Here is a 12,538-nt window from a genome sequence, read left to right as displayed (position 1 = left end):
CTCCGCAGATGGGTTCGGGACAGTGTAATATCCGTTAAGAATTTAGGGGTGAAACGAACTCAGATCCTCCATATTCGAACGTTCTTGACGAATATGAGCGAACGAACGTTCTGTTCAAGCAACGCCCACCGCAAAGCACAGTTTTCTACTTCTCATTCATGAATTTGCAGCAGCCCAATCAACGCGGTTGTCGCGGGTCGCAGCTCCGATAATTAATTATTTGTAGAAAGGACAAAACAATTAATTCCACTTTGCCGCACTGGTGGTGCTATGCATACTCCGGTTTACGTACTCTTGCTTGTGATGTGCAAACATTCAATGATTGTGTAGTACATGGCTGCATATTGTAACCACTCCCTTCCCCCAGTATTCTCACTCCATCTGAATCCATCTTCAGCACAATCAACCTCAGATACCTGCAAGAAAGGAAAGTACCGGCAATGTTATTCAACCCTCATACCACCATGACATATTATACCGTAAAGGGGCTAGCCGGCTGTCCGTAATTATCGATCTTTTTCACGAAGAGAACAAGTTTCGTTTATGGATGGGTGGGTTGAGGAGAGTTTCGTTTTGAAAATTATTGATACTAGTAGCTGAAATCCATGCTAGCTGTAGTCAATATATTTTTCGTTGAAGGGGGTGGGTGGGTGGGGGAGGGTCGCAACTAAACTCTTCCGTTCCGTGAAAATTATCGTTAACGCCAGATGGCCCCTAAAGTACCGCCAGAGCGCCCCACCTTGATTTTACAGCCAGGGAAAGGAAAATCGTATGACAGAGTGCAACGAAGTTTGTACGGTGTGAGAACCTTAGTGTACTAAGTAAGGTCACACTAAGCAGGTTTTTGTGTGGGGCTCGTGTCTGGTTGAAGGTACGGATTGTCTGCAAAACGAGCAATATGTGTACAACGTTCGTGTCGCAGGACCTACAGACAGGAGACCACCTCCACGATACGACCACAAAAGGACGAGATGGTGGGGCGCTCTGGCGATACTTTACAGTAATAGTGTTGCCCATTTATGGTCAATAACTGTCCTGAACATTGAAGCCAGGCTTTGGAGACAATGCATGGGTGAACACCACCACAGAAGTCACCACCAGATAAAGCGCTAGCACGCACATGCACACACACATATGTACACTGGAACAACATTTTGGACAGTGTCAAGCAGAACACACTTGCGGATGACCGTTGTGCTGTCGATACACAGGAGAATATGTGCGATAAATTAGGTATGAGTAAAAAACCAATGCGAAATGAAAAGCTCAGTGTTATCTAGATAAAAAACAGTTCTTGCGCAGACCAGCAGGGCAATATTTAATAAAGACTCGCATGCATAAAAGAAAATATCTCAGCTCACTCCATCACCATCTTCATTGGTGGTTGTTTCATTTGAATGGGATCCGTCCGCGCTGTCCGCCTCGAGAGTGGCAGCGGTCCTACACGCGCTTTCATCATCATCAGGCCGGTCAGTGTCGCTTCCGGTATCTACGCTTCTCTCGCGCTTCTCCGCCCGCTCGTCGTTCTCATTGTCATCATCATCATTATCATCATCATCCAAATCTTTCCCCATGTACTCGAGCGAGAACGCCGGCCTGAACGAGTCCCAGAAACCAACATCCTCGTAAAGGTTCGGCAGGATCATGAAGTGAACTCTACCCCACGTCGTCAGCCAGATACCGGCGAATATGACAATCCTCAGCAGCTCGGCCAACAGCAGCAAGCCTAACAAAGCGGCCAGACCAAGGCATACATAGTAGGCACCAACACGGGACCAATCCGGCCAGAGCGGGTACATGGTCAGACTGATAACAAGCGTCAGCAAGGCAAGGCCGATCAGGGTTGAACGCCATGACGACGGATTGTACTGCCAGATAAAGATCTCAGAGGAAGAATCCTCAAAGAACTGATCCTCACGCTCGTGGAAGCCAATCTTGAACTTCTTCTTCGTCTTCTTCTCTGATGATTTCTCTGACTTGTCTGCTTTCTCAGGCTGCTGCTTCTTTTCTTTTTCTGCTCCACTGCCATCGCCGCTTACTTCTTTTTTACCTTTCCTACGCTGAGCTGCAGAGGACTTTGAATCACCATCACCTTGGTCTGGTCCTTTCTTGTCCTTGCTGGACGTCACCTCCACACGAAAGCCTCGCAGGAAATAGCCATTCTCCAGAAGCCGTTGGCAGTAGTTAGCTGCAGAGACACGTGATGGAAAGGCAAGCTCGGCTTCTCCTGAGGCAGAACGCCTGCTAGCACCTCCCCACTCGGACTCCATGAGGCCATCCACGGCTTTGGAACCTGTGAACACCTCCAGGTTTTCCCCCTTCACTGTGACCTGCTTAGTTTTCAAGGTCTTCTTCATGTACTTGGCCACCTTATCCATCTCACGTTTTTCCTCTTTCGTCGGAGTCGTCGCGGGAGCATGCTTGCGGCGTCTGGCCCTCCGGTCCATACTCAAGGTCTTCCACGACGACCCAGCCCTAAGATAAAGAAGTTCGACTCGTGCAGGTAGTCTGGTATCAAAAAAACTATCCAATCTAAATATCCTAATTTCTCAAGAAAATTAGAATTTCCAGAATGCAGCACGACTCTTGTGATTAGGGACTTGCTGTAACATTCACCAATGCCATCAATACCATTAGCTTTTTACTAGGGCCGTAAGTGATGTTTTTACCAATGACAGCAATAGAACGTAGAAGAAGAACAACGTTTACCGAACTTTTCGCTGGCTCCCTTTCATCAGATCAGGCCTTTGCCTTTGTGCCTGAATTTTTGTCTTTTTTTGTAAAGCTGAGGTGGCACTTTTGCAGTCTAGCAGCCCAGGGAGTCGTATTTTGACGACTCCTTGATCCAGGCTGTGGGAAGTGCAATCGCCATATTTTGGTTGTTATAGCGATGGGGCCTAGAATATTTTTTCCCTCGTCGTGACGTCAGTGACACGTTCATAGCCGGCATATATGCATGCTGTCACTGCTGAGTGCTCACGCTGCACGGTCACTGTGTGTGTGTGCGCGCGCGCGCGCGCGTGTGTGTGTGTGTACGCCCAAGCGGATGTGCATGTGTTTTAGCCCTTGCAGGAGTCATAACCTAGTCCTTACGAATCGATGTTGGCTGAAGATTATGCTAGCTCCAGGCATATTAAGTTTATAATTATTACCACTGAATTATTTTCATTCAGTCATGTAACTAACTACAGTACTTGTAATACAGGAAATAACCTGGTGAATATTGCCCCTTATAGTTATAAGCCGTGCTGTCATGCCTGATTGTGCCAGTCGTTGTAATCTAATGTATTGTTACCAGGTTACGTCGTTGCCATTATTGCCAATAATATTGGTATAATTCCCGCATAATGAATGTAGCAAAATCACTGACACTGTATTACTTGTAAACTTTTGGTCCTCTTTTTTCCCTCGCATTAATTTTAAGAAAGCATAATTCAGCATTTTATACCGAGCATCACACAACATAGTAATATACTAATAATTATTGTTTGTTTGTTTTGTTTGTTTTTTATTATTTCAGTTCGTTGCCTCAACAGTACAAAGTACAAATATCAAGAGGTACTGATCAGCTGATAGCTAGTTGAGTACGAGTACTCCATGATGTGTGGTGGCTGCTTTCTCGCCACACTGCGGTAGCGAACGGCGTGTCGATACTCGCTGACGACAGGCGCTAGGCCTATAAAAGTAAGATCTATAAGTACGATACGCGAGCGTATAGAGGAAGTACTACAGTGCGCTAGGTGCGACATTTTGTTCAAACCGTGCGTCAACGCATGCGCAAGCTCCGACAGCGGCTATGACTTGTGCACTTGTCGACTCTGCGAAAGAAGCCGTCATGAGTTTAGTGTGCGGAACTTTCCTTTGGAAGTTGGAGCATCCTTATCACTGTGCCGTGTTGTGTTCTTGAACGGAGGCCTCTACTCACTCGAGTAAACAGACTCTCGCAAAGAAGCCAACTGTTCGTCCGTATTGAATATTTAGCGGACGGTGCGCACAGTGCGCAAGCGGAGAGATGGAAGGTAAATCCGCCTAGCTAGAGCTGTTTGTATGTATGTCTTCAGCTCATCATGTGTGCTTGCTCCGTTGACGACATGTGCAGCTGGATGTGGTGTGTGTGTGTCACATTTTTTTGATGTATGAATGGAACGGGAAGTCAGTCTTTGCAGTGTTCCTGTCTAGCTGTCGACTGTTCAGTGTTGCGCTCTTGCAGAGAAGGGTAGAGTGACTAGAGTCTGCAAGTTAGTGAGTTGCTTTCCTCGCAACTGTTATTTTTTTGCTTTGGCCTTTACTATTGCCTAGTATTGGTAATGCGCCATTATTACTGAGTACTGTGCATGTGGGCTAGACTGTCAAGCTGAAAAAGAAAAAAATTATTGCTAGAATGGCATGTCTCATCGATGCATATATCGCGTGTAGCGTTGACTAACACTTGACAGCTACTTTCTGTGAAATAATTCGAAAGTGTAAGTGTAATAATTAGTAATATCCTATAATTTTTTTTTTTTTGCTCGTCTGGGTCAGGGACGACACGCGCCACGCGTGCGCCGATATCGGTTACAAAACAGCTTTACTTGGTTTCCCAGAACGCCAGAGGTGATGGTGCTGATGGTGGCGATGGCCACTCAATGCACATTGAGGTTAGCGAAGACCCTGGTGCGGACGTGCACAATGACGACGACCAAGGCGAGACGGCGGTGACCGGTGCCGAGATTACCGTCGGAGTCGACGATGGAAGCGACGATGCAGACGACGGGAACATCAGTGAGGATGACGAAGAGGAGAAGAAGGTCGCCGCTAGGGAGACGACGGAGACAGATGGTGTATTATCAATACAGTGCGGAGACAACGAAGCGGAGTTTCACGTATCGAAATTTGCTCGCGGCAGCAGAGGGGCTTGCATTCTGTATAAAAGCGAGTGGATCACGCCCAACGACTTTCAGTACATATCCGGCCGCGAGTCCTGCAAGGACTGGAAGCGAAGTATACGTTACCAAGGTCGTCCGATGAAGCAGGCGGTGGCGCATGGATTGCTGAAAGTGCACGCACTGGACTGCTCCTGCAAACTGTGCCAAAACGCACCTGCTCCTGCCAATCAACGGGTCAAGGTAAGGAGAAACCGTAGACGTTCTATCCAGGGTGCGTAGGCAGGGGTGTAGATCTACTGCTTGGATTGCCTTGTTACTGCCCACATGTTGTATTGGTGTAGCAAGAAGGAGTCACGGGCATGTGAGTGTGTGTGATTCCCTAATCTGTAGGGCACTGTCCCTGAAAGAGATGCAGGGCCCAGCAGGGGTGCTAGGTGTAGCGCCCGTGGATAGGCCTTGGCGGATAATGCTCGGAAAATCACGCTTTAATGCTTTTAGCAATGCTTTCAAAATGTACCTATATGTTCGAATCAGGCATCAAAATGGGCATATAATGCTCGGAGCATTGTCACAATAGACCATAAAATATGCATATAATATGGATATTCACACAAACCATTGGAGCCGGTCGCGAACAAGGAACAACTACTTCAAAGGGTCCATATGCGAGATATATTGTCCATGGAGGAGTGAACAATGCTAGAAGGAACAGAGGGACGGTTATCTGGTTAAAGATAGGAGCTTCAGCATTTAGGATCTCCGGTTGTACTGTAGCAGGAGCATGATTTCCAGGTGATCTTCCAGAAGGGAGGCTTGAGAATCAGCTGTAGATGCTTTCAGCAGCGAGAACACTCTTTCTGCAGCAGCTGATGATGGCGCAAGGCAGAACACAGCTCTGGCAGCCTTTTTCCATTCCGGAAGCTTCTCCTGCTCGCACCACCACTGCAGGCGATTGGGCGGACATTCCTCGATGTCCTCCACCGCAACCAGCAGTGATGGGAGCTCATTCTTCAGGTGCTGGATGGTGTCGTCACTATCGAGAGCTGGAAGCAATCTCAGCTCATCGACGTGGTTGAGGCCAGGTTGTAGCTTGCGTACGCGCAGTGGGCAGAATAGCCTCAGTGCTTTGAACAGGCGCACAATGCCGAAGAGAGGGCTATCTCGGTGGTTGAATTTCTGCAGGAAGTAGGTGATAGCAGGCCGCACGCATCGCCATGCTTCTTGGTAGATCTCTTCAGCCCGCTCCTCGTCATCAGCAGCAGCATATTTCTTCGCCAATGCTCGGGTACAGTATTGTGGTAATTCTGCAATGCCGCCGCTGTTGCAACCTCCTGCAGGTTGTCGTAAGCATCCACAACGATGTCACCGTCACCCTCCATGAGGTACGTCTTCGTTACGAATGGTAGGCTGGCATCAACGGTCACTGCGAGCTCCATGCACAGTTGTTGGTTCTGCTCAGGATTGAGAAGCATGTCCAAGAGGTGCTGTCGGGCAGAAGGGGGATGACTGAAGATCTTGGACGAACGGCAGCAGATCACCGAAGTGGGTTAACAGCTGGTTCTGCACCTCCCACAGACTCCACCAGCGTGTGTTGTTGCATGACCTGATGTCTATGCTGGTCCGCTCTCTCCGGCAATCCGAGCAACTGGGCTTCTGGCGAATAGGCTTATCCACCACTGGCTGAAATCAGTTAGGATGGGCATCTGGAAGCGCTTGCCGACGTTGTCCAGGGAATGGGAAGAGCAGATGATGTCCATGAGTTCGGGGTACATGATCTCTTTCACGGAACGTAGTGCTGCACCATTCACTGCAGCTCCGTCACGCATAGCAGCTACTATCTTGTGTGACGGCAGGCCGAACTTCACCGACAAGCATGTTATCAGCTCACGAGCAAGTTGCTGGCCGGACTTAGAACTTCTTAGAAAGAACATGAAATCGAACGAGCCGCTGCTGGATGCACCAATCCCTATCGACATACCGCAGCAGAATAGCGAATGCTTCTCCTTGGTGAGTGCTCCCATCGAAGATGACAGCGCAGTAGTCAGCTGCGGCTACTTCTTCCTTCAGCAGGTCTGTATTTTGCTCGAGGATGAAGGGTACGTATTGTCGCAGCTGCGAGGCATCGGTTAAACGTGTGTTGCCGTCCTCTAGCAGAGTTCTGAGCTGATCGGCTTTAGCAAGCGGGATTCAAGCTTGCAGGAACGATCGCACGACCTCGATCCTGCGTAAGGACGCTGCAATCGGAACTGCTTCAGTCAATCCTGTGCCGGACAATTCCTTCTGCTCGCGCTGTCGCTTCTGATAGGCGACAAATGTCTCCTTTACCAGTTGCTGGCGGATCGTCGCACTGGCCAAGCCAGCCTTACCCTTCTGGTGGCAGTTCGTTTTAATGTGGCTAACTATTATACTACGCTTCTTAGACAACTCAAGGCGACAAGCAGTACACACCAGTTTACCGCTGTCCACCACGAGACATTCGTTCGGGAATTCCTCGATTCTCTTGGCGGGACTGACATCCACCACAGTGCTCTTCCCGTGAGCAATTCTGGTTTGTTTTGACGACCCGGACGCCTCCGACTTTTCTAAACTGGTCCGTTGAAGCGATCGCTTCCTGGATACTTGCGCTCCATCGACACAAGCGAGAGCTTCCAAAGCATCGCTCTCATCTGTATCACTAAGAATATCTTCATCGAGACCAGCCGTATCCCAGTCCCACCATCTCGCCCGACATGTACTTTCATTCTCGGAGGAAGACATTCCGGCCTGCACGGTGAGCTACCTCGTAGAGTGGTGGATATGTCCCGAAAGCACATGGTTTTTGTGCTAGCCCAGCATGCACAGAGCTGCACATGCCAGGCGCTAGGCCAGCATCAACATAGTTTTAACATGTTTCACATCCTCCCGCGGATGAGCTACGCCGTGAAGTCGTGGATTTATGTCTCAAAAAGCACATGGTTTCTGTGCTAGCGCAGCACTGAGCTTGAGTCATGAGCTAGCTGCGTATGCCAGGCGCTCGGCCAGCATCAAAATAATTAGCATGTTTCACATCCTCCCGGATACATCTCTACGCAGCAACACCAGTGTCATACGTAGTGATTGGTGTTCACTGTTCTCATGTCGACTGTACTTCCGACACTGCAGTGCAGAAGACTCGTCATTCTACCGGTACTACTACGTACTAGGGGAAATGCCTCAAAAATGGGTATAGTGCCCCGTATATGGCTACAGTACCTGGTACATAATGCTTTTTAATGCCGTAAATGCTCTAAATCTAATGCCCGAAACTACGTATAATGCTCAATATAATGCCGGCATTATCCGCCAAGGCCTACTCGTGGATCCTTCTTTTGCAACATTGGTGCCTGGCAATGGCTTGAACCCACGGCCCATCGTACCTTCCGTGAATAGGTACGGCGTGAGGACACGGCCTTTTACCGGGAGCGGGGAGCAATGTAGCAAGAATGAGCCACGGGTGCGTGTATGTGTGTGTGTGTGTGTGTGTGTGTGTGTGTGTGTGTGTGTGTGTGTGTGTGTGTGTGTGTGTGTGTGTGTGATCCCTAGTAGTCTAGCTGGTGGGGCGCTGTCCCGGAAAGACGCGTGCTGGGTTCGAATTCCGCACGTGGATCCTTATTTTGCAACACTGGCGTGATCTTTCACCATGATACTGACATATTCTTGTCAACTTGGTCACCCCAATACTGGGGGGGGGGGGGGGGGGGGGGCTTCAACCATTGCATCGCCGGCTTTTCTTGATTCGGAAAGCTCATGAAGACATACAACAAGCCAAACCATTGCTGTCTGCCACTTCGCTCCAGGAACGTCTCTACAACTCCAGGGAAAGTCGCAAAACACTGCACCTTTCGCCATGTCATTTTAATTCAGTCAATACTTGCATCACTGTTCGGAGCGGCAATGCTTTCTTCTTCTGGGAATGGTGTCACACACAGAAGGATAGTTGAGACAGGACCCCCCCCCCCCCCCCCCCGCTCTTGGTGCAAAAATAGGTGAAATTCTACCAGCACGGAAAGTGACAAAGGTTCATTCGATCACAGTTCACTCCAACTTCACTGTAATTTGCTCGGACTCGGAATAGTTCGGAGTAGCCACAACAGTACGGTACTACACGATGCCAATCTGTCTTCTGAACCACTGTCATGTATAGCTTGTTGGGTATGCGTGTATGCATCTTTAATATTCTTTATGTGCTTGGACTCCATCCTGCGCAGGAGGAAAAGCGTCGAAGGCTAAATCCCAATCATGTAAGCTCAAAGCCAGTTGGAAGTACTCCAGCCAATGGCCACACCCACGGAGCATCTCGGATCAAGGTTGAAACTGCTCCGGCAAATGAAAAGCGGCGAAAGCCTCGTACGTGGACTTTGGCACCATTCCCCACAAGCACACCAGCTTTGGCGGACACGACACCAGCTATCAGAGCGCCTGCTTCAGCAAAGTAAGGCCAGCTGCTGTCCGCTATACAGTGAAACCTGTCCAAGACGACCGCTCAAGGGACCTCCAAAGCGTGGTCTCTGTTACCAGGCGGTCTCCTTATCCAGGGCATTTGACTGGAAACAGCATCCCTTGATCCTGGTTTCAGTAGTCTTCTCCTGAGGACAGGTGGTCGCCTTGACAGGTTTTACTGTACAGCAGTTAACGAGACCTGAGGCTTTTAGTGCCTGTGTGCATGCATGAGCTGCTAAGTGTTCCTTGTCTGTGTGCAGGATTAAATTGATATGCTGGTGTTTGCATTCCTGAAGTGTTGTAGTGTGATATTACAGGTAACTGGTTTGAGGCTATCAAGTCTTTTGACAAGTGATACGGTCATACGCTTTTGTTTTATTGCAGAGCAAGTAGCATGGCGTCCCACCTTGCGTTTTCCTCGGAAGAGGAGCTGCCAGTCAGCAAGCCCAATAGGAGTGACCCAGAGTGGTCCCCACGTCACTCTGCACCATTGCCTGCAAAGCGGCGCCGGAGAACCACAACGCCACTCGGAGCGGGCCAAGCTGGTAAGTGGCAGACGTCAGCTGGGAGCCAGGCTAGTTTCTCGGTGGGTTTCTTGGTCCCTGCATTTGCTACTGTTGAGCATCCTGAGAAACTCACTGCCTTTGTCGGGAGATGTCAACTAACTGACAACAGTGTGAGTATGTAGACAAGACACGGATGTAGAGCCAAGGATTAAAACTAAAAGAAAGCCGGACCAATATGTTGCATGTCATCCTTCTGCCCACACAACATCTTGCTTATAACTGTTTAAAAAAAGTGTTGGACACACACACTGAACTACGGCCCAGATAACATGTAACATACAGTGTGACAGTTTGTTCTGTTTTCCTTCAACTGGATTCTGCTGTTTGAGTAGCCAACATGTTGACTTTCTTTTTTAACTACAGTCCATTCATAATAAGATGATATCTTAGCTTTTGGCAAAAATGGGTCAAATTTTGAGTTTTGTTGCAGAATTTTTTGCAATCACCATGGAATGCTCTTCTACTTATGTTTCTAAAGTCTATATCTCCAAAAAGCAAGCCATAACAAGAATAGGATTGTGGCCAGGTTTTGCCGTACTGAAGCACTGAATTGGGGAACACCATGAAAATCCAGCCCATTTCACTTCACTTGCCACACAGTACCTTGTGCAGTTTGAACCCCAATTGAGGTACCTTGTTTGACCCGGCCTTTTCAAATTTCGAATCTCGCGGCACGGCACCGTGTACGATAAAATCACAGAAAGTCACCAAATTACCGGAGCTCACCAGAGCCAGCAGTCGTATTTTTATGAATGAACTGTAGATTGCTGTGGCTGACATAAACAAGTACAGTACTATGTGTAGTACTAGAACAGTCATGTCTTTGTTTTGATTCTTGCTGCTGTCACATCTGTCGCACCTGCAGCGTATGTGTCTGATCATACTGAAGTAAATGGCTACCACAGTGCAGAACCGAAGCGAGTGCGTCGAGGTAAGAACTCTCCAACTCCACTGCGCCGTTTCCCTTGCACTCGCAAACACTTCCATCACCCGAACAGGCTCTCAGCTGCACACATTGAATGAAAAAGTATTGCCATCATTCCACCCATTGCGGCATTGGGCGTCAACACTGCCCTGATGATGCCCATTGGGCGAAATATCCTTTTTTTTTCTTCATTTTTCTGCAATCACACCCTTTGCCACTGTATTCGTGTTTCGTCTGATCACATTGTGCTCGACAACAGCCAAAGTTGGTTTACACATCGTCGTACACATGTATTAACGTGTGTGTGTGTGTGTGTGTGTGTTTGTAATGCTCCACAGCTGTGAAGGCACCGGAGTATAGGGACGCAAACACCCCACTCAAGCGCGGCCAGTTTACAGATGGCTACTCGCCGCAGCCGAATGATGTTGCAAAGTGGACTGTCCAGCAGGTTGTGGATTTTGTTACAAACGAAGGATTTGCTGTCTATGCACATCGCTTCAAAGAGGAAGAGATCGACGGCATTGCTCTGCTTGATATCCGCGAGGACCATCTTCTTGACCGCATCCAGATGCGGCTCGGTTCAAGTCTACGCCTGTTTCGCTTGATTCGGCAGATCCAGTGTCCTTAGGCGAGCAGTGCTTATACTGGAAGCATATTGTCCTGAACTTGAAGTCTAGTGGCAACTGCTTCTGCACGTCTGGCGCTTGATCCGAGAGACCGACCAGATGACCGTTCAATTTTGTATATTTGGAGTGATAAACATGAAAAGGATAGAGATATCATGATGGCAGCGACAATAGTATTCCTTGCTGTAATAAGGAAAGTCTGTGCCTTTAGTTTCATTGGTGAAGTGGTCAATCTATTTTTTTTCTAGAATTGAAATCCTCTGTCTTGCAAATTTCCCTGTAGATACAGCGTACATACATAATGCATGGCCTATCTATTGTCCGCCTGGCTCCGACATAATTATCCACCCCATTCCTGACTTGGCTTGAAACTCTTGTTCCCTATCCAGCTGTCCTATGAGAAAATTCACATGACAATGATGTATAACATTTATTCTACAAGTAGTAACCTTTCAAGCTGCGGATATGCTCTATTCTACAATGCCGTTAAAATTTGATCTCTTTGTAATAGTCTCGCTCTCTCTCTCTCGCTCTCTCTCTCGCTCGCTCTCTCTCTCTCTCTCTCTCTCTCTCTCTCTCTCTCTCTCTCTCTCTCTCTCTCTCTCTCTCTCTCTCTCTCTCTCTCTCTCTTTTTCTCTCTCTCTCTCTGTCTGTCTGTCTGTCTGTCTCTATCTGTGTCCGTCTGTCTCTGTCTGCCTCTCTCTCTAATTAGCAGCTTGACTGCCATGTGTTTGTTAATTAATAAGTACCGAGTAAACTAACCATTTTGGCTTTCATTCGCACTTTCGAGAAATGTTGCCGGAACCCACGTAATCTATGAGAATGTACTTTGAAGTATAAGAAAATAGTACATGATGGTGAAAATGTACTACACTCCGCATGGCTAGCACGCACGCACACACACGCACACACACACACACACACACATGGACGTGCACACACACACACACACACACACACACACACACACACACACACACACACACACACACACACACACACACACACACACACACACACACACACACACACACACACACACACACACACACACACACATGGACGTGCACACACACACACACTCAATCTCCACAGCAC

At 48.2% G+C, this 12,538-nt stretch overlaps 2 protein-coding genes across 2 annotated transcripts; one reads left to right on the top strand and one right to left on the bottom strand.

The window, feature by feature from the left end:
* Positions 1-1,164: 1,164 nt before the first annotated feature.
* On the bottom strand, positions 1,165-2,772 carry LOC135814958 (translocation protein SEC62-like). Its single transcript, XM_065328164.1, has one exon. It carries the CDS (start codon positions 2,445-2,447, stop codon positions 1,353-1,355), a length of 1,095 nt encoding a protein of 364 aa, XP_065184236.1. The 5' UTR covers positions 2,448-2,772; the 3' UTR covers positions 1,165-1,352.
* An 818-nt stretch (positions 2,773-3,590) lies between these two features.
* LOC135814955 (uncharacterized) lies at positions 3,591-12,222 on the top strand. Its single transcript, XM_065328161.1, has 6 exons — positions 3,591-4,019; positions 4,522-5,105; positions 9,092-9,315; positions 9,708-9,868; positions 10,755-10,820; positions 11,153-12,222. The coding sequence occupies exons 1-6, from the start codon at positions 4,013-4,015 to the stop codon at positions 11,440-11,442; spliced, it is 1,332 nt and encodes a 443-aa protein (XP_065184233.1). The 5' UTR covers positions 3,591-4,012; the 3' UTR covers positions 11,443-12,222.
* The last annotated feature ends 316 nt before the right edge of the window (positions 12,223-12,538 follow it).

The sequence above is a fragment of the Sycon ciliatum genome, chromosome 4, assembly GCF_964019385.1.
Source record: "Sycon ciliatum chromosome 4, ocSycCili1.1, whole genome shotgun sequence".
NCBI lineage: Eukaryota > Metazoa > Porifera > Calcarea > Leucosolenida > Sycettidae > Sycon > Sycon ciliatum.
Note: the sequence above shows the minus strand (reverse complement) of the source record. Positions and strands in the feature narration are given on the sequence as shown.